The sequence below is a fragment of the Heterocephalus glaber genome, unplaced genomic scaffold (assembly GCF_053883595.1).
Source record: "Heterocephalus glaber isolate CG9 unplaced genomic scaffold, H.glaber_assembly_v1.0 deba00001451, whole genome shotgun sequence".
NCBI classification, from domain to species: Eukaryota; Metazoa; Chordata; class Mammalia; order Rodentia; family Bathyergidae; genus Heterocephalus; species Heterocephalus glaber.
Window position 1 is genome coordinate 7868827 of NW_028258301.1, and position 20889 is coordinate 7889715.

The 20889-nt window shown below is 45.4% G+C and overlaps 2 protein-coding genes across 14 annotated transcripts in view; one reads left to right on the top strand and one right to left on the bottom strand.

Moving 5' to 3' along the window:
- Tmem53 (transmembrane protein 53) overlaps positions 1–16291 on the top strand; it is a 32949-nt gene extending 16658 nt beyond the window's left edge. For 2 of the 3 annotated variants that reach the window (XM_004872889.4, XM_013068537.3), the window contains exons 2-4: positions 11724–11845; positions 14043–14120; positions 15596–16291. In XM_004872889.4, coding sequence (XP_004872946.2) covers positions 11724–11845; positions 14043–14120; positions 15596–16249 — 854 coding nt within the window. In that variant the 3' untranslated portion in view covers positions 16250–16291. The remainder of the gene's footprint in view (positions 1–11723; positions 11846–14042; positions 14121–15595) is intronic. The other variant, XM_004872890.4, reaches the window with a different exon arrangement.
- A 2712-nt stretch (positions 16292–19003) lies between these two features.
- Positions 19004–20889, bottom strand: part of Rnf220 (ring finger protein 220) — a 230567-nt gene continuing 228681 nt past the window's right edge. For all 11 annotated transcript variants that reach the window (XM_021250730.2, XM_021250728.2, XM_087214767.1 and 8 more), the window contains 2 exons: positions 20727–20801; positions 19004–20012 (listed from right to left, as the gene is read on the bottom strand). In XM_021250730.2, the coding sequence (XP_021106389.1) occupies positions 19941–20012; positions 20727–20801 (147 nt within the window). In that variant the 3' untranslated portion in view covers positions 19004–19940. The remainder of the gene's footprint in view (positions 20013–20726; positions 20802–20889) is intronic.

Below are 20889 nucleotides of genomic sequence, written 5' to 3' on the forward strand. Positions count from 1 at the left end.
AGTCTCTTATCTACATCTCTTCCTATAGTTTTAAACACAGTCTATATATGGATTCTTTCCAGATTCCAGCCTGTAACTCTGATCTCTCCCCTTCCCCTCCTGCCACCACTACCCCTTTGAACCTTTTCTTCCTATTTCACATTATCAATTATTCATTTTAATCATTTTAATCCTTAATTACACTTTCAGTTTCTCACACTAGAGACACTATTTGGTATTTACACATGTGTGTCCTATGTCTTTCTTTTTTTTTTTTTTTTTGGTGCCATGGATCAAACTCGGGTCCTTGCACTTGCGCATCAGGCGATGAAACCACTGAGCTAAATCCCTGGCCCTCCTATGTCTTTCTTTTTTTTTTTTTTATATTTTATTAAATTACATAAAATTATAAACTAAGTAGCAAAAATAATCTTGAAAAAGAACAAAATTGGAGGTCACATACTTTATTTCAAAACTTATTACAAAACTACAGTAATCAAAACAGTGTAGTTCTAACATAAAGACAGATGTACAGACTAATGGAACAGAAGAGAGAGCCTAGAAATCAAACCTCATATGTATAATCAAAGGAGTTAAGGATACCAAGACAATTCAATGGAAGAAGTCACATTTCAACAAGCAGTGTTGGGGAAATTGGACATCCATATGCAAAAGAATGAAGTTGGGCCCTTATTCTATATACAAAAATTAACTCAAAATGGATCAAAGACCCAAAAGTAAAAATTAAAATTATGAAACTCAGCCAAAAAAACAATAGGAGAGAAGCTTTGGGACCTTGGAGTTAGCAATGATTTCTCAGATGAGACAACAAAAGCAAAGGCAACAGAAATAAAAATAAATTGAACCACATAAAAATTAAAATCTTCTGGGCACCAAAAGACACAATCAACAGAGTGAAAAGGGAGAACCCAGAAGGAAGCGCCCCCGCTGCCATTCCAAGCTCCCAGGGCAGAGAAGCTGAGCCAGTCCCAGAAACTGGAAAGAAGCTCCCCGACTGCCATCCCAAGCTCCTAGGGCAGAGAAGGTGAGGCTCGTGGGCACCAGAAGCACCCCCTCCTGTGGAAATGAGAAGACATGTAAACAAGTCTCAAAAACAGACTTCTGGATCACCTACAGCAACCCCAAAGGGAAATGAGATGGAACAATCTGATACTCAACCACCTGGACTCTCTGAACTGGCAACAAAAGGGGATCTGGGAAAAATGAAATCAGAAATAATTAGATAACAGCAAAGATTTTGCTCATGGTGCAAGACATGATTAATAAATCTAGAGAGGACACAGATAAAAAAAATAGAGGATCTGAGGAACATGACGGAATCCCAACATAGGAAACAAATGGAATCCATAAAACAAGATACAAACAGATTTCCAAGAGATTAAAAACTCCATCGAAAGTCTGCGCAGCAGAATGAACCAATGTGAGGATAGAATTTCACATATAGAAGATAAGATTGCAATTAGTGACAAGGAAAAGAAAAATTGCTTCAAAATTGTAAGGGAACACAAGAAATCAATCCAGCAGCTGCTAGATGATGCAAAGAAGAAGAACATAAGACTGATTGGAGTCAATGAAGGAAGAGGAGAGAGTGCAGATGACATAAAAAAACCCTTCACAGAAGTGATGGCAGAAAACTTCCCAAGCAGGGGAAAAGAGCTTGACATACAGATAAGTGAGGCATATAGGACTCCAACTAGCCTTGACCAAAAAAAATCTACACATAGGCATATGATAGTTAAGATTCCAGAAACCCAACAGAACAAAATTCTACAACAGTTAGAGAAAAACATATCACATACAAAGGAAAGCCCATCAGAATCACAGCAGACTTCTCAACACAAACCCTCAAGGCAAGAAGACCTTGGAGTGATGTATTTCAAGCCCTAAAGGAAAACAGCCTCCAACCCAGATTGATGTACCCTGCAAAACTATCTTTCAAAATTGATGGAGAAATAAGATACTTTCATGGCAAAGAGCACCTTAGGAACTTCACGAATACCAAACCAGCACTCCAAAACATTTTAGACAATATCCTAGGAAAAAGACAATGAGGATCACAACCCCAGGAAGCACAGCAGAATGAATCCATCGGGCGTGACAAGAAATTAAACGCAAAGGGGAAGAATCCAACGAAAAGAAAAAGTCATGACAATGATAAGTCAATACGTATCAGTTATAACCATCAATGTTAATGGTGTCAATTTACCAATCAAAAGAAATAGACTGGCAGAATGGGTCAAGAAACAAGATCCAACAATATGCTGTATACAAGAAACAAAATTCAAAAAGAAACTCATAGACTGAAAGTTAAAGGGTGGAAAACAATTCTCCATGTGACAGGAACCCCCCAAAAAGCAAGAGTACCTATCCTCTTTGCAGATCAAGTGGATTTCAAACCAACACTGATTAAGAGAGACAAAGAAGGACACTACATCCTTGTAAAGGGAAAAATGCAAGAGGAAGAGATGACAATCATAAACATATATGCACCAAACACTAGTGCACCCAACTGTATAAAACAAATACTAATGGACATGAAAAATCAAATAAGCATTAATACAGTAATAGTGTGGGACCGCTATACCCCATTGTCACAAATAGATAGATCAGCTAGACAAAAAATAAGCAATGAAATACTAGAACTCAATCAAACTCTTGAACAAATGAACTTAACATGTTTACAGAGTGTTCCACCCCACAAAATCAGAATACACATTCTTTTCAGCTGCACACAGGTTCTCCAAAATAGACCACATACTCTCTCATAGAACATGTTTAAGTAGGTGCAAAGGAATTGAAGTTATCCCTTGTATGTGTGTGTATATATATATATATATATATATATTTTTTTTTTTAATAATTTAATAACAGAGGAAAGGAAAAAGCCATATGATCGTGTCACTAGTTGGAGAAAGAGTATTGGACTAAATTCTACAGCTGTTCATGGTAAAAGCTATCAGGAGCCTAGAAGTAGAACAGAAACTTCTCAACAGATTAAAGCCATGTACTCCATACTTCCAGCGAGAATGGCTTATATAAATGGAGAAGATACAATGCCTTCTCCTTAAGGTGGGGAACAAGGGCAGATATGCTTACTCTTTACCTGTCCATTAAACTTTGAAACCTAGTCCCCACCAAAATAGTCTGGCAATAAAATGACACAACTAGGATAGGATTGGCATGACAGAAGCAAAATCTTTATATGTAGATGAAGTGATCATCTACAGAGAAAATACTAAGAAATCTCTAGGAGCCCCTAGAACTTGTATTTGAATTTAGCAGGATTAGAAAACACAAGGTACATATAAAAATTCAGGTCTGTGTATACTTGCTATAAATGAAGAATTGGATATTGAAATTTAAAAGTTATGTAGGAGTACAAAGGACCTAGAAAAGTTAAAAACAAAAACAAAAACAGTGTTGGAAGACGTTTAGCACCCAATTTTAAGACTTCTTCTAAAGCTACAGTAATCAAGGGAGTGTTGGTGTAAGGAAAGACATATAGATCATTTGAATAAAACAGAGAATCTAGAAATAGAACCACACATATATGGTCCACTGAGTTTTGAAAGATTATTTAACATTAGCATTTTATAGAATATAAACTCAATTCAAGAGCGGAGGAAGAGATAGTGTTTTCAGCAAATGGCACTAGAACACCTGGTAACCGTATATAAAAAATTAACCTCAACCCTTTTTTTCCATACATGAAAATAACTTGAAGGGATCTATGAACCTAAATAAGAAAGCCTAAAAGTATAAAACTTTAAGAAGAAATTATAAGGGAAAATATTTATGAATTCAGGGTAGGCAAGAACTACCTAGGATACAAAAAACATGATGTATAAAAGAAAAAAATTGATAAGTGAGATTCCATCAAAATTTAGAACTTTAAATGACATCATTAAAATGAAAAGTAGTCCTTAAACAGACCATATTTACAATGCATATAACCTATGAGCAGAATATATAAAGAATTCTTAGAGGTCATTAATAGACAACCCAATTAAAACATAGATGTAAGAAGATGATAAATAGCCAGTATAGCACAAGGAATGGTATGCAACTCTAGAATCAGAAAAATACTAATCAGTACAATAATAATATTGAATTTTACACTCATTAGGGAGATGAAGTTAAAAGTTTTAAAAGCCTTGTCATGACTTTTTCTTTTTGTTGGATTCTCCCCCCTTGCATTTAATTTGTCACACCCAATGGATTCATTCTGCTGGGTTTCCTGGGGTTGTGATCCTCATTGTCTTTTCCTAGGGTATTGTCTAAAATTTTTTGGAGTGCCGGTTTGGTATTCATGAAGTTCCTGAGGTGCTCTTTGCCATGAAAGTATCTTATTTCTCCATCAATTTTGAAAGATAGTTTTGCAGGGTACATCAATCTGGGTTGGAGGCTGTTTTCCTTTAGGGCTTGAAATACATCACTCCAAGGTCTTCTTGCCTTGAGGGTTTGTGTTGAGAAGTCTGCTGTGATTCTGATGGGCTTTCCTTTGTATGTGATTTGTTTCTTTAACTGCTTGTAGAACTTTGTTCTTCTGTTGGATTTCTGGAATCCTAACTATTATATGCTTATGTGTAGTTTTTTTTGATCAAGGCTAGTTGGAGTCCTATATGCCTCATTTATCTGTATGTCAAGTTCTTTTCCCCTGCTTGGGAAGTTTTCTGCCATCACTTCTGTGAAGAGTTTTTTTATGTCATCTGCACTCTCTCCTCTTCCTTCATTGACTCCAATCAGTCTTATGTTCTTCTTCTTTGCATCATCTAGCAGCTGCTGGATTGATTTCTTGTGTTCCCTTACAATTTTGAAGCAATTTTTCTTTTCCTTGTCACTAATTGCAATCTTATCTTCTATATGTGAAATTCTATCCTCACATTGGTTCATTCTGCTGCGCAGACTTTCGGTGGAGTTTTTAATCTCTTGGAAATGTTTGTATCTTGTTTTATGGATTCCATTTGTTTCCTATGTTGGGATTCCGTCATGTTCCTCAGATCCTCTATTTTTTTTATCTGTGTCCTCTCTAGATTTATTAATCATGTCTTGCACCATGAGCAAAATCTTTGCTGTTATCTAATTATTTCTGATTTCATTTTTCCCAGATCCCCTTTTGTTGCCAGTTCAGAGAGTCCAGGTGGTTGAGTATCAGATTGTTCCATCTCATTTCCCTTTGGGGTTGCTGTAGGTGATCCAGAAGTCTGTTTTTGAGACTTGTTTACGTGTCTTCTCATTTCCACAGGAGGGGGTGCTTCTGGTGCCCACGAGGCTCACCTTCTCTGCCCTAGGAGCTTGGGATGGCAGTGGGGGAGCTTCCTTCCAGGTTCTGGGACTGGCTCAGCTTCTCTGCCCTGGAGCCTGGGATGGAGGCAGGGAGCTTCCCTCTAGGTGCTGGGACCGGCTGAGCTTCTCTGCCCTAGGAGCCTGGGATGGAGGTGGAGAGCTTCTTTCCGGGTTCTGGGACCAGCTGAGCTTCTCTGCCCTAGGAGCCTGGGATGGAGGCAGGGAGCTTCCTTCTGGGTGCTGGAACCCGCTGAGCTTCTCTGCCATAGGAGCTTGGGATGGAGGTGGGGAGCTTCCTTCTGGGTGCTGGGACTGGCTCAGCTTCTCTGCCCTGGAGCCTGGGATGAAGGTGGGGAGCTTCCCTCCAGGTGCTGGGACCGGCTCACCCTCTCTGCCCTAGGAGCCTGGAATGGAGGCGGGGGAGCTTCCCTCCAGGTGCTGGGACTGGCTGAGCTTCTCTGCCCTAGGAGCCACCCCAGTATATTATCAGACCATAGTGCAATGAAATTGGAGATCAGTAGCAAAAGAAACCACAAGAATTTCATAAACACATGGAAATTGAACAACGCACTTCTGAATAACCAATGGGTCATAGAGGAAATTAAAGAAGAAATCAGTTCCTACAATTAAATGACAATGACAGTACAACATATCGGAATCTATGGGACACAATGAAAGCAGTCTTATGAGGGAAATTCATAGCAGTGAATACTCATAGTAGGAAAACAGAGCAAGTCCAATTAACCTGATGCTGAACCTCAAGATTCTAGAAAAAGAAGAGCAGGACAAACCCAAAGCTCATTTAAGGGAGGAAATTATAAAGATTAGAGCAGAAATCAATGCAATGGAGACTAAGAGAATGATACAAAAAAACCCCAACAACAATGAAGCCAAGAGTTAGTTCTTTGAAAGAATAAACAAAATTGACAAACCCTTAGCCAACCTTATCAGAAAAACGAAAGAAAAGGCCCAAATCCATGCAATTAGAAATGAAAAGGATGAAAAAAGAAAAAAGAAATGAAAAGGATGAAATTACAACGGACCCAGCAGAAATCCAGAGGATCATCATTACCTACTTCCAGAATCTATACGCCAATAAGATGGAAAACACAGAAGAAATGGACAGATTCCTAGATACCTATGAATTACCAAAGTTGAACGAAGAAGACCTAAAAATTCTAAACGACCCAATATCAATCAATGAAATTGAAAAAGTAATTAAAAACTTACCAACTAAGGGTGGAAGATTTAGCTCGGTTCTACTGCCTGCCTCACAAGCGCAAGGTCCTGATTTTGATCACTGGTACTAAAAAAAAACGACTTACCAACTAAGAAAAGCCTGGGTCCTGATGGCTTCACTGCTGAATTCTACAAGATATTTAGAGAGGAACTACTGCCACTCCTGTTTAAACTCTTCAGTGACATTGAAAGGGAAGCAATACTCCCAAATTCATTCCTGGAAGCAAGCATCACCTTGATCCCCAAAGCAGAGAAACCCAACTGAAAAAGAGAACTTTAGGCCAATCTCACTAATGAACATAGATGCAAAAATCCTTAATAAGATACTGGCAAATAGAATGCAGAAGATCATCAAGAAGATCATACACCCTGATCAAGTGGGATTCATCCCAGGGATGCAGGGATGGTTCAACATATACAAATCAATAAATGTAATACACTATATCAATAGCGCCAAGGACAAAAACCATACGATCATCTCAATAGATGCAGAAAAAGCATTTGACAAAATCCAACATGCATTTATGATAAAAACCCTACAAAAAATTGGAATAGATGATCTCTACCTCAATCTGATAAAAGCCATCTATGAAAAGCCAACAGCCAATATCATACTAAATGGTCAAAAACTGAAATCCTTCACACTAAAATCAGGAACAAGACAAGGATGTCCACTATCACCACTCCTGTTCAATATAGTTTTGGAAACATTAGCCATGGCAATTAGACAAGAGAAAGAAATAAAAGGAATCAAGATAGGAAATGAAGTCAAATTGTCATTATTTGCAGATGACATGATACTCTATATAGAAAACCCCAAGAACTCCACCAAAAGTCTTCTAGAGTTAATAACCAAATTCATTAAAGTAGCTGCATACAAGGTCAGGACACAAAAATCAATAGCTTTCTTCTACACAAACAACAGACTCACTGAGAGAGAAATAGGGCAAACAGTTCCTTTCACGGTAGCATCCCAGAAACTGAAATACCTAGGAATCAACCTAACAAAAGAAATGAAAGACCTCTTCTCTGAAAACTATAGCACTCTGAAAAGAGAGATTGAAGACAATATCAGAAAATGGAAAGACATCCCTTGCTCCTGGGTAGGAAGGATCAACATAGTGAAAATGGCCATACTTCCAAAACTGCTGTATAGATTCAATGCAATCCCAATTGATATTCCAGCAGCATACTTCACGGACCTTGAGAAAACAATCCAAAAATTCATTTGGAACAAGAGACCTAGAATAGCAAAAGCAATTTTAGGCAACAGAGTCATGACAGGGGGTATCACAACCCCAAACTTGAAACTATACTACAAATCCACCGTGATAAAATCAGCATGGTACTGGCAAAGAAACAGACCTGAGGACCAGTGGAACAGATTAGAAGATCCAGAAACAACTCGAGACACACTCAGCCATCTCATTTTCAACAAAGCAGCCAAATACCCTCACTAGAGGAAAGACAGACTCTTTAAATAAATGGTGCTGGAAAAATTGGGTTTCAACTTGCCATTAAAACTAGACCTAGGGCTGGGGATTTAGCTCAGTGGTTCTGCCACCTGCCTCGCAAACACAAGGTCCCGAATTCGATCTCCAGTACCAAAAAAACCAAAAAACCAAAAAAACTAGACCTATTGTGCTGGGGATTTAGCTCAGTGGTTCCACCACCTGCCTTGAAAACACAAGGACCCAAGTTTGATCCCCGGTACCAAAAAAAAAAAAACTAGACCTATATCTCTCACCATGCACTAAACTAAAATTGAAATGGATTAAAGATCTAAATATTAAAACAGAAACACTGAGCTGGCTGGAACAGAGGTCAGGTAGAACTCTTGAAGACATTGGTGTAGGAAAAGATTTTATGAACAAAACCTCAGTGAACTAGCATAAACAATAAGTGGGACCTCTTATTAAAAAGCTTCTGCACAGCAAGAGAAACCACCAGCAGTGTGAAGAGACAACCCACAATGTGGGAAAAAATTTTCACCTGCTGTTCCTCAGACAAAGGTCTACTATCTCAAATCTATAAAGAACTTAAAAAGATCAGACCTCCCAAATTTAAAGACCCAATCCAAAAATGCGCATTTGAAATGAACAGACATTTCACCCACAAAGAAGTAGAAATAGCAAATAAACATAATGAAAAAATGTTCAACATCACTGGTCATTCGAGAGATGCAAATGAAAACGACGCTGAGATTCCACCTCACCCCAGAAAGAATGGCTGCTATCATGAAATCAACCGATAACACATGCTGGTGGGGCTGTGAGGAAAGAGGAGCCCTGCTCCACTGCTGGTGGGAGTGTAGACTGGTGCAACCACTGTGGACATCAGTATGGAGATACCTCAAAGAACTAGGACTGAAAGTCCCATTTGACCCAGCTATTCTGCTGCTGGGTATCTTCTCCAAAGAATTAAAAGAATCTTACCACAGTGATATATGTGCACCCATGTTCATAGCAGCACAATTTTTAACAGCCAAAAAAAAAAAAAAAGAAATGGGAGCTCGTCTTTACAGAATTCCATTTATAAATGTAGAAGAAATTAGGAAAATAAAAAAATCACCATTATTAAAAAAAAACAACTTGGAAGCAGCCCAATTGCCAATCAACTGGAGACTGGATAAAATGTGGTTTTTTAATAAAATGGAGTACTACTCAGCCATAAAAAAGAGAAATTAGAGACATAGCTAAATGGATCCACATTGAGGCGATACTCTTAAGTGAAATAAATAGGACACACATGTTTAAATACCAAATAGTTTCTCTGGTGTGAGAAACTGAAAGTGTAAATAAGGACTAAAAGGTATAATAGATAATGTATAATAGGAAGAAAAGGGGCAAAGGGGAAGTCAAAGGGGTATGGGAAAGGAAAGAAGGGAATGAAATTAATATGAGAAAATGAAAAAATGGAAACAAAGTCTTTGTTTCCATTGTTAGCGAGGGATAGAGGAGGGGTTGAAGGAAGGGCAGGAGAATGGGGAAAAAATAAGAACCAAGAGAGATTATGCAGTGCAAATTTCCAATGATGAATGTCATTATATTCTATACCTAAAATGTACTAATAAAATTAATTAAAAAAAAAAAGAATGTTAGGTAGGGAAAGTCTGGGCCCTGGGAGTATACAGAATGCATAGGATACCAGTGTCTTCATGGAGATGGATATCTGGTAGAAAGTCATTTCTGCCAAGGATGCCAGTAAAACCTGGCAAATCTGGTGCAAAGCAGAGTTACAAATTGGAAAGAATTTTGGAAGCCCACTTTAGAGGTGCTGTAAAATCTGTTTTAACTCTCTGGGGTTGGGAATGCCCCATCTCTGCTCATGGGACTGGCCTTGTCATTCTGCAGCCACTAATGGATGTGACTCCTTTGCAACGTGCTGTGTATTTGAGAAATTCCATAGCCCTTTGGTGCTATCTCAGTGGGGGACACTGGGAAGGCTTCTGCTGGCTAGGGGAGGGGAGCCTATTATCAGCTGCACAGAGAGGTGAGAGAGCCTCTGATTGCAGCTCTCAGGAATCCAGTGCACCTCAGATTCAGCCTGACCTTCATGGTGGACAAGACTGGGCTGGGCTCCACTGGGGCCAATATTGCCTCTTCCCCAGAAAGGCGAGGGCAGGCCAAGAGCTGCCTTGGAGGAAGACAGGGAGATGAAGGGTGAGTAAGGTGGTGAGAATATTTGGCACAAACAAGTTACATGCAGGACGAGGCCAGCATGAGTACAAGCTAGAGGGCTGGCAGGTATTGGTGAGGGACTGAGGCCCTGGCAGCTCCTGGTCCAGGCTGAGTTGTAACCGGCCTAGGATCCCCGTGTGCACGGGCAGTTAATCTCCGAAGGCCAGAGTCCCTGCTACTAGAGAGCAGGAACATTGAACTTTTCAATCACATTAATTTTCACAGGAAATTGTTGTCTCCCTTTTGTCCAGAGGTTAGTGATTTATATTTACCATCCTCGTAACTAGCCTGGAAATTTACTGTTGCCAGGTCACTACCGGCATACATAAATTTCAAGGTGGCAGCTGAGCATGGCCAAGTGGCTTGGTCCTTGGAAAGGTACATAGTGGCCCTTTGGGAAGAGCAGAAATCTAGCTATAGACGGCGCTTGCACAGATGTCCCCAAGTGGGTGGCTATTCACTTTCTGGGGGAGTGAGATGACATCTGTTTTACAAGATTGCAGGGAGGCCTCTTGAAAAGCAGCCATGGTGAAGGCTGTGGGCTCGAGCCTCTCTGCACATCACTGAAGGAGCCATGCTTCCAGCTGTGGACAGGGCCCCAGAAGGACTACAGAGCTTAGGCCAGATGCGCATCTGCATTCCCCAACTGTGTGATCAGAGGCAAGCCCCTTAACCTCAGCCTGCCTCACTTTTCTCATCCAGAGTGAGTACTGGCCTACTAGTGTTTGAGGATTAAACCTCAGTACATGTAGGCCATGTTGTTTTCTGGTAGAACAGGAGGCTTGGTATGGGCCTGAGTCAAGAGTCTCATATCCCTGTTTATACTGTCCTGTCCATTTCTCCTCTTAAGATCTTCTTCTATCTGTTCATGGAATTAGAACCGGGCCTGATAAACTTTTTCTGTAAAGGGCTAGTAATATTTTAGGCTACATGAGCCATGTAGTCTCTGTTGAACTCAGCTCTGCTGGTTTAGTGTGAAAGTAGCCATAGGCAATAAATAAAGTAGATGGGCATGGATGTGTTCTAATAAAACTTTATTTGTGGGGACACACATTTAAATTTCCTATAGATTTTCATATATTGCAAAACTACTATTATTCTTTTTTAAACTATTTAAAATGTAAAAGCCATTTTAGCGCCCAGGCCATACAGAAACAGGCACTGGGCCTCATTGGGCCCGCAAGCCATGGGTGAACCCTCGTTGACCCCTGGGTTAGAGGGGGAAGTTACCTGGAGAAGATACTCACTTTGCCCTCCTGGACTCTCTTTGTGCCACCAAGGAAAGGTGTCCTCATATGGGTTTTTCAGTGTCACCACAGTGCCTCTTGAGATCTGCAGAAAGGCAGCTGGGGCAGAAGGACAAAGGCAGGAGTCCATGGGAGCCCGGGGCACAGCAGCCAGTGGGAGGCCTGGGCCTAGTGCTCTTGGTTCTCTGTCTCCGGCCACCATGGTGCTTGCTCTGGATCAGCCAGAGCCCCCATCCTACCTCTCGTGTTGACTATCATGTCTGTGTTTCAGAGGACAACCCCAGCCAAGGTGGGAAGGAGACGAGGACTCGACAGCCTGTGGTGATTCTCTTGGGCTGGGGTGGCTGCAGGGACAAGAATCTTGCCAAGTACAGCACCATCTACCACAAAAGGGTGAGTACTCCTAGCAATGGACACCCAGTGTGCCGGGGCCCTGCCACCTCTGTGGGGAACTCTGAGCCTCTGACTGCCTGACCTAGGAGCTGCAGTGAAGGCTGACCTCTGTGGCACCCTAGGAATGGTGTCCAGAGTAGCCTTTGAGGAGACTGTGGGGTTATGGGGACTTTGGCAGGATTATCTCCCTTTGCTGCCAGCTCTATGTCCCAATGTGGCCTTTAATCCCACCACCTGCTTCCCCTTCCTCCCTTCCTGACTGTGTTTCATATTCCCAGGACTTTCTTCCTTTCTGACTAGGTAAGTTTCTGATTCAGGACTGACCAGGGCACCTTTCCCATGCCCAGAGTCATATGGCCTCTTGTAGAAGAGTCATCTTCTTTTTAAGCTGTACCAAGAATTGGATATACAGGTTTTGGTACCTGGGGAAAACTGTCAGAGGGCCTATTTTGAAAGCCCCTTTTATAACCCTGGCCTCTGGGTCTGCTCTGCCCTGCTCTGCCATGCCCTCCTCAGGCCAGATCTCCCCGGCAGGGGCACCAGTGTAGTTAGCCCCAGGTGCCAGCTAGGAGTCCCAGGCTGAGGAATGGGAGTCACCTGGGAGAAAGGCCAGCCTATGCCTCCTCCCTTGGCCTCCCTTCACTGGCCCACATCTGTATTCTCCCCATGGAATGTGGAAGTCCTGGAATGGGAGAAGGGTTGAGGGATAAAAGTAGAGGGTTTTTGGGTTTTTTGGCGGTACTAGGAATTGGACCCATGGTAGGCAAGTGATCTACCACTGAGCTACTTCTCTAGCCCTTTTTAATTTTAAGACAGTGTCTCACTAAGTTGTTAACTTGCCCAGGCTTACCTCAAACTCAGTCTTCCTGCTTCAGCTTCCTCAGTAGCTGGGATTATAGCTGTGTGCCACCGTACCTGGCAGAAATGTCGTTTTGAGTTTAGCTCTATGGCATTGCCTTTTGCAGATTTCCTCACTCCACAGATAGTTTTAGCTCCTGAATTCCACCCACTGGCTGGACTTGTTCTTCTGGCTTCTGCATTAGACTAAGATCCTTGAGGGTAGGAGGAGTAGGAATCGTTGAGTGTGCTTAGAACAGAGAAGGAAAGAAAGTGTGTGTTTAGAGTGAGCCTGGGTGGGGACACTGAGGGATTTGTACAGGGGTGTGATATTGTATTTGGTATCTGGAAAGCTCCTCACTGTGGAGTAGGGGAAAGTTTGGGGGTGCTGGGAGCCAGAATCAAGTTTGGAGGGGCTTGCAGTGACTCAGGCAGAGGGGGGTCAGGACCTTCGGGTGGTGGTACAGGTGGAAGAAGATGGGGGATGGAGGAGATTGTTGGGAGGTAGAATAGTAGGCTAATGAGAGAATTGGAGTCGGTACAGGGAGAACAAGGGGTCCAGGGTCATGCCTGGTTTCTGGCTTGGGCACTTTCTGGGTAGAGGGGGGTGTTTTTTGTTTTTTTTCTTTTGGGTACTAGGAATCGAACTCAGGGCCTTGCACTTGCCAGGCGGGCGCTGTGCCGTTGAGGTACATTCTTGGCCCCTAGAGGGGGTGTTTTTGAGACAGGAGCATTTGAAGCAAATCCACAGGTTCTAGGGCAAATGAGATCCCGAGAGGATGTGGAAAGGGAAAGAAGCGGGCCTGGTACGGCCCTGAGGAACCCACACTTAAAGTAGGAGTAGAAGATGAAGAGAATTCTACGAGGAAAGGAAGTATGGCCAGGGACACATAGGAAAACTCAGGAGCATGCGACACAATCCACAGAAAGAGACTGGGAAATGGGCCATTGCAGGGGAGGGAATGAAGGTGTGATGCAGGCAGAAGGCGTTGGGGAGAAAGTGGATGGAGCAAGATCTCAGGGAAGGCAGAGGGGCTGAGTTTGCAAGGTTGGTGGAGGGCAGCCTTGGAAAGGAAGAGGCTGCCATCACCCCTGGAAAGGGTGGGCTGGGGGCCAGAAAAAAAAAATCCAATCCAAAGCTCCAGTATTTCATTATTTCAAAGAAAATAAAAATGCTGTATTCTCGCACCCAGACCTTACCTCTACTTAAACCTTAGGGTAGTTGTCACCTTCCAGGTTCTTCCTGTACGTATCTTCTCTTTGCCTAAAGGAGATCTATTGAGTGTACTGGTTTGGAGCCTGCTTTTTTTCAGATCATGATCTCTGCCGTCTCATGACAATAAATTTTCATCTCATCTAGTTTTCCAGTCCATGTTCAGATGCCCAAATTGTCCCCAAAGCGTCCTTTATAGCTGATTTGCTCAAACCAGGAGCCAAGGTAGGATTATGCATTGCATCTAGTTCTTTTGTTCCTTAAGCCCCTTTTCTCATGATTAAAAAAGTTTCTTTTTTTGGCTTACTAAAGAGACTGGGCTGCAAGGGAGTATTTCTAGGAGTGTGTAATCCCAAGTGCTGCCTGGAGAAAAGTGCAGTGGGGACTGAAAGACCTCCATCATATTCGACCCTTTAGGAATGTGGGTGACCTTAAGTGACACCCCTTCTTCAGAGTCTCAGGAGCTACAGGGCCTAGCAAGTCAGGGGGCGGTGGCAGGTGCCTCAGCTGACCATCGTGTTGGGCTGTGGGTCATTCAGGAACTGTGCCCACATAATTTTCTGCTTGTTACTGCTATCACTGATCACCCCTACTAGTGGTTGAGAGTTTACTTTGTGCTGGGTGCTGTTTTGGTCACTTGAGATACATTTTTTTCCATTTAATTTCTACTATAACCTTATGGGATGGGTGTTATCCAAAGTATAGATGGATATTCAAATTCAGAAAGAAGAAGTAAATTGCTCTTTGTCCATACTGTTCATAAGTGGTAGGGCCAGGAATTAAAGCCAGACCTGTCTGACCCCAGAGCCTGCCCAGCTCAGATTTCCCCTGACATAGGGTACTTATCTCTAGAACAGGGTAAGGAGAGGGGCTTAGGATCCACGCAGGGTAGCTTTTTCTTCCTTTTCTAACTAGAAAGGGACTCACCTGAAGGTTTTGGGGTGCACTTGGCCTGGGCAGTGAAGGATGCCAAAGCCTAAAGAGAGTTTGGGCTCAGATTTTAGAATTTGAGAAACAACAGTATTTACTATATTTGGAATTCTAAGGTGAATGTGAAGAGTGATTGTAGACTTGGGAACCAGAGAGAGTTGGGGGTCTGGCCTCTTAATCTTGACAGTATAGGTTCTTCTTTCCGTGCCTAGGGAAGGAATGGGGGCTGGGAAGTGACCAAAGGTGGACATGAGGTGGCCCTGGCTCAGAAGTGGCCTCTGGGAGTCAAGCTGGGCTCTACAGGTTCTCCTCCAGGTGTTGGTCTCATGGAGATACCTGCTGGTGTCTGGGAGGTAGTGACAATGCAGGGGAGAGTCACTTGACTACAGGGTGCAGCCAAGCAGCCGAGCCTCACATGTGCAAGGTCTGGGGTGGAGGGCAGGTGTGGCAAACCAGCGTGAAGAGTCTTCTGCTCAGTCCAGATGTCTCCAAAACACGTTCCCAGTCCAGGCCTCAAAAACCTTCTAGACTGAGGGGGCGTGGCCAGCACGAAGCAGTCAGCCCAACAATAGGCCCTGAGTGTATCCACTCTGGAAGGGCACCTGTCTTGGTGAGTAGTGGGCTGGCCTCTGGTTGAAGCAGGGCCTGAAGCATTGCTGGATTCTGTGGGCACTGTGGAAGTTGGGCTTGTTGGGCCCCTGTGACTTAGCTTCTACCCCCTTCCCCCACAGCATCCCTGGGGACTGACTAGTCCTCTCTCCTCTCCCCAGGGTTGCATCGTGATCCGATACACAGCCCCGTGGCACATGGTCTTCTTCTCTGAGTCCCTGGGTATCCCTTCACTTCGTGTGTTGGCCCAGAAGCTGCTTGAGCTGCTCTTTGATTATGAGATTGAGAGGGAGCCCCTGCTTTTCCACGTGTTCAGCAACGCTGGTGCCATGGTGTATCGCTACGTGCTCGAGCTCCTGCAGACCCATGGGCGGTTCGGCCACCTGCACGTGGTGGGTGCCATCTTTGACAGTGGTCCTGGTGATAGCAACCTAGTAGGGGCCCTGCGGGCCCTATCAGTCATCCTGGAGCACCGACCTGCCATGCTGCGCCTGTTGCTTCTTGTGGCCTTCGCTGTGGTGGCAGTCCTGTTCCACATCCTGCTTGTACCACTCACTGCCCTCTTCCATACCCACTTCTATGACAGGCTACAGGATGCAGACTCCCTCTGGCCTGAGCTCTATCTCTACTCTAGGGCCGATGAGGTAGTCCGGGCCAGGGACGTGGAACGCATGGTGGAGGCACGCCTGGCCCACCCAGTCCTGGTGCGTTCTGTGGACTTTGTGTCATCTGCACATGTCAGTCACCTCCGTGACTACCCTACTTACTACTCGAGCCTCTGTGTCGACTTCATGCACTGCTGTGTCCAGTCCTGAGGTCCTGCTCCAGAAATAAATGCCTCACAGCTTCCTCATCTACATCTGTCCTGGGGGCCTGCTGGTGGTCTGCTTACCTATGATCCTAGGGGCGGGAGTGCCTGGGTGTGGGTTTCTATGGCAGCATTATTTGGATAAAGTACAGCGGTTAGGCTGCAGATTCCTGTGGTTTTCAGGCTATAAAAGATTAACAAAGCTAGGAGAAGGTTAAGGATAAATCTGAGTTGATTTTTTAAAAAACAATGTGGTAAGAACTCATGGTATCTACTGTTTTAAAAATCCAAGTGTAGGGGCTGGGGATTTAGCTCACTGGTTCCACCACCTGCCTGGCAAGTGCAAGGTCCTGAGTTTGATGGTATCTACTGTTTTAAAAATCCAAGTGTAGGGGCTGGGGATTTAGCTCAGTGGTTCCACCACCTGCCTGGCAAGTGCAAGGTCCTGAGTTTGATCCCTGGTACCAAAGAAAAAGAAAAAGAAAAATCCAAGTTTAAACTGGGTGTCATGGTGCATGCCTATAATCTCAGCACTATGGGAGGCTGAGGCAAGAGGATTGCAAATTCGTGCCCAGCTTGAGCAATTTAGCAGCTTAGGGAGACTCTCTCAAAATTTAAAACAAATAAGGTGTGGGGATGTAGCTCAGTGCAAAGGCTCTGAGTTTCATCCCTAGTACTAAAAAAAAAAAAAAAAAAAAAAAATCCAAGCACACACTATAAGTGCAGTGTTGTGTAGCAGATCTCAGGAATTTAATCATCTTGCATAACTGAAACTTTACACCTGTGGCTCGAGTTTCCATTTCCTGAATGGAAGGTCAGCTTTATGGTGAGGTTCCAGGGGCCAGGGGGAGGAACTGTGGTCTCTGCTCCAGAAGGGCAAACCTCCATTATGTAAGCATTGTCTCTGTGGATTTCACATGCTTATTCACTCAGAGGAGGCTCCTCTGACCTCCTGGCCCTGGAGCCTGAGGTAGATGCCAGATGAGGAGCTGAGGCTGCAGGGGTTCAGGGGCTGCCCAGCTCCATCACACTTAGCTAGGAGTCCACAGGGTCCTGGAAAGTTGCAAGCTGTATAGGAGGGGCAGGTGGACTGGGGAGCAGGAAGGCAGCTGTGTTATAATGGGAGGTACAATGAGTTAACCTGGCACCTTTAAGACCAGAACCAGATTAAGGGGATTTTTGGTTGAAATAACAAACACTTTCATCTCCTTGATACTCTTCAGGCAGGAGAGGTGGCTTATAAACTCTATCATTCTGCAAGTCAATGTTGTACAGTGCTGGCACACAGTAGGTATTTAATAAATATTTGGAACTTAACTGATCAAGAGGCTTGGAGTCAGGGTGGCTTGAAACTGTGGCAGGCAGTGAAGATGGCTAGAAATCTGAGTGGGACCTAACCCCTGATATTCTCAGAGGTGACCCATTTCCTGTCCCCAGGGCCAAGCTCCATCTGCAGTGCGTCAGCCCTCTGGGATGCCTCCTACTGTGGCTGCATTCCTAGCCACGGCCAACAGGTGGCAGTGCTGCCTATGCCATGAGAAAGCCTGGGGATTCCCACAGCAGGGCCGGCCGAACTTCTGGAGAATGCCCTCACTCTGGGTTAATGTGCCCTATTAGAGTGCATATGGCCCCTAGGATGGGAATAACCAGCCGTCAAGGTCCTACTGAGTCCAAGGCAGAGAGGAGATGGTAGAGACCTAAGAAGTCTCAGCCTGACAAACAGCATTATGAGCCCCTTCATCTCCACTGCTCTCATGTCCTCCCATGCTTCCACCCCTGCCTGTTTCCCAGACCCTTAGCCATCACTGAACTTTATGACGGAGGAGGCCACATGCAGGATAGTGAGTGCCACCAAATTGGGCATGGGGCTGTGCAGGGCCTCTGCTGGGCTCCAGCCATGAACTGTTGGTCTTGCATGCCTCTCTGGGTGCACAGGCAGGGGCAAACTAGACTGGCTTTGGTAGTATCCATTATGGGCATCCTGGAGGTGTGTGTCAAAGATAGGGATGTGGGAAGATTGGGGTGGGTGTGGCTGAGAATGTGTCTCAGAAGTTTGGAGTCATGGATCCTGGACCCTTCAGTTTTAGCAGGATCTAATTATCTCATGTATTTTTGAGGTATGCAGCTTTAGCACCTGGCCCACTGGATGATGTACCTCACTGGCAGTGGGGAGCTGTGAAATGACCAGCAAAGCTCTCTATCTCTAGTGCTAGTGGCCCAGCTGCAGCCCCCAACTTAGGGGTCCACTGTGGATAGCAGGAGTTTGTTTCCATTGGAGGACTGAGGCACTAGCTACCTTGGGCTGCTGGCATTAGGACGACTGTAAAAAAAACCTGGGAGGCTGATGGTGATCCATTGTGATCCCTGGCACATTTCAGGGGACCAGAAAGGAATGGAGACCCGAAACTTGTGTTTTCACCCAAGCCTACAGCTGCTCCTTAGGTGGGGGGATAGAACTTGTATCCCCTCTGTACCCCCAAGCTCTGACCTCTTCTATGATTAATGAGCTGACGATTCTGCATCAATAAGGAATTAACCTAGAGCCCCTACCCATCAATAGCCAAGAGCCCATATCCTAGGCCCTACCCCCATCCCAGCCAGAATGCTCTAGGGTCCCTGAGCAGACCACCTCTCTGTGGCTTCACACACCTACAGTGAAGTCCCTCCCTCCACACTGTTCCCCAGAATTAACCCCTTATCTGCCTCAGTCCATTCCCCCTACTATCAACCCCCATTCCCCCAATATATATACACAGGCAGCAGCTGTTTACATTGGTTTAATCCATGTCAAATGTAGTTTACAAAGGGAAAGGACAAGTACCTTTGTATAGAATATACAGACACAGCATCACACCATGGGGCGCACAGGAGGGGCAGGGAGACAACTTTCCCCTGGGAACAGCAGCTGCACTCTCAGGAATGGTTCTTGGCAAAAGGCTGGGCATCCAGGAGCAGCCTCAGCCAGCCCAGACCTCAGCCTCTGCTTTAGCTCAGGTCCCAGTTCCTGCCCCAATCCAACTCCTCATAAAGAGCCCCATGAGCTAAGACTAAAGAGAAGGTCATGTCCCTTGGGACACGTGCCCCACGTCTGGGAGAAGAAATATACACCACTGAACACTGAGCACATGGGAGAGGGAAGGGAAGCCACGGGAGAGGGAGAGGCAGAGGCAGGCACTCCAAGAGGTGGATGGGCCGAGCCCCCAGCCAGCCCCGAGGGAGGCACTGCTTCCAGATTCCTTAACAAAAGAAGAAAATCATACAACTGAAGGGGAGGGCCAGAGGACGAAGGAGTTGTCCCATTTATACACAACATTGTAAACATACACAGTCTATATTACATGTGCTTCAGTCTGGTGTTTGCATGTCTGTCTGTCTGTCTGTCGGTCTGGGAGCTGGATCTCCGGAGTCATGCCCCGCCACTCCCGGCCCCTACCTCCCTGCCCCATCCTGGGAACAGAGGCTGGAACACATCTGGTCCCTAAGCTTGGTGGGAGCCAGTAGGCAGGGCCTTGGCCTCAGCCTCCACTCTGGCTCCAGAGTCCTGTGTAGGTGCACGTGCACACGCACGTGTGAGTGTATGTGCATGTATGTACATGGGGAATCTGTGTGCAAGTATGTACAAGGAGAGAGGGTCACTGTCACACAGAGTGTGGGGGCAGGTAGGGCTGCTCAAGGCAAGGCCTGCCTGGGTGGCTGGCTCACAAGTAGATCCTCCGTAGGTCTCCGGGTGCTGTGATCGTGTTACACTGAGGGCAGAGCTTCTTGGCTCCCTGCAGGGAGAAGGGAGGAGGTCTGGTTAAATGCAACACAGCACAACATGACATGTCCAACAGTGGGGCCTGCAGCTGTGCCTCTGCACTAGTGTGTGCTGGGCTCCTGGTGCTGTCAGCCAGCCTGGGGAGGCAAGGGCTGCCTCTGAGTAGGCAGGCATGCTCCTGTGCTGGGGCCGCCAGGATCAAACCGCCTGGCCAGCCCCACAGCGGGAGCCCCGGTAATGAGAACAAGGCTGGGTCCAGCTGTGGCTGCCGCGGCCCTAACAAGATTACACGCGGCCTTTGATCAGGACACAGAGCCCATGTCCGGGCCTTTTATTGCTGTCTCCGGGCGACATTTTAATGGCTGCTCCCAAGCGAAGAACGAAGAACGAAGAAGGGGCAGGAGCAGAAGGAGCTTAGTAATGGGAGGGGGAGGGGCGGGGCCTCGGTCCTGCTTACCCACCACCGGCCTCCCCCTGACCCGGGGTCTCACCAATACATGTGGTGCAGTGAGCTTTCTGGGGTGGGGGGAGGGAGAATTTAACAGACCTGTGACTCGGGGAGAGAGTGTAGTGAGCTGGGGGGGGGCGGGGGGGGGCGGCAAATACTCTGGCTCTGTTCTTTGGTCCCATTCTTCCTTGCCCCTCACTCCGTATCTCCTTCAAGCGGACACAAGCACTGACACGGCCATCTGGACTGTGCCACCCCCCGACCCCCACACCACCTCACCAGGGTCCGCAGCCAGCACTCCTCGCAGTGCACGTGCCAACACTGGATCGACGTTAGGGGCATTGAGTACGAGTCCTACAGAGGAGATGGGAAGAAAACGGGTCACTAAGGCAGGCCCACCCTCCGAAGAGCCCAGATCACAGTGCAGAGACCCTCTCCAATC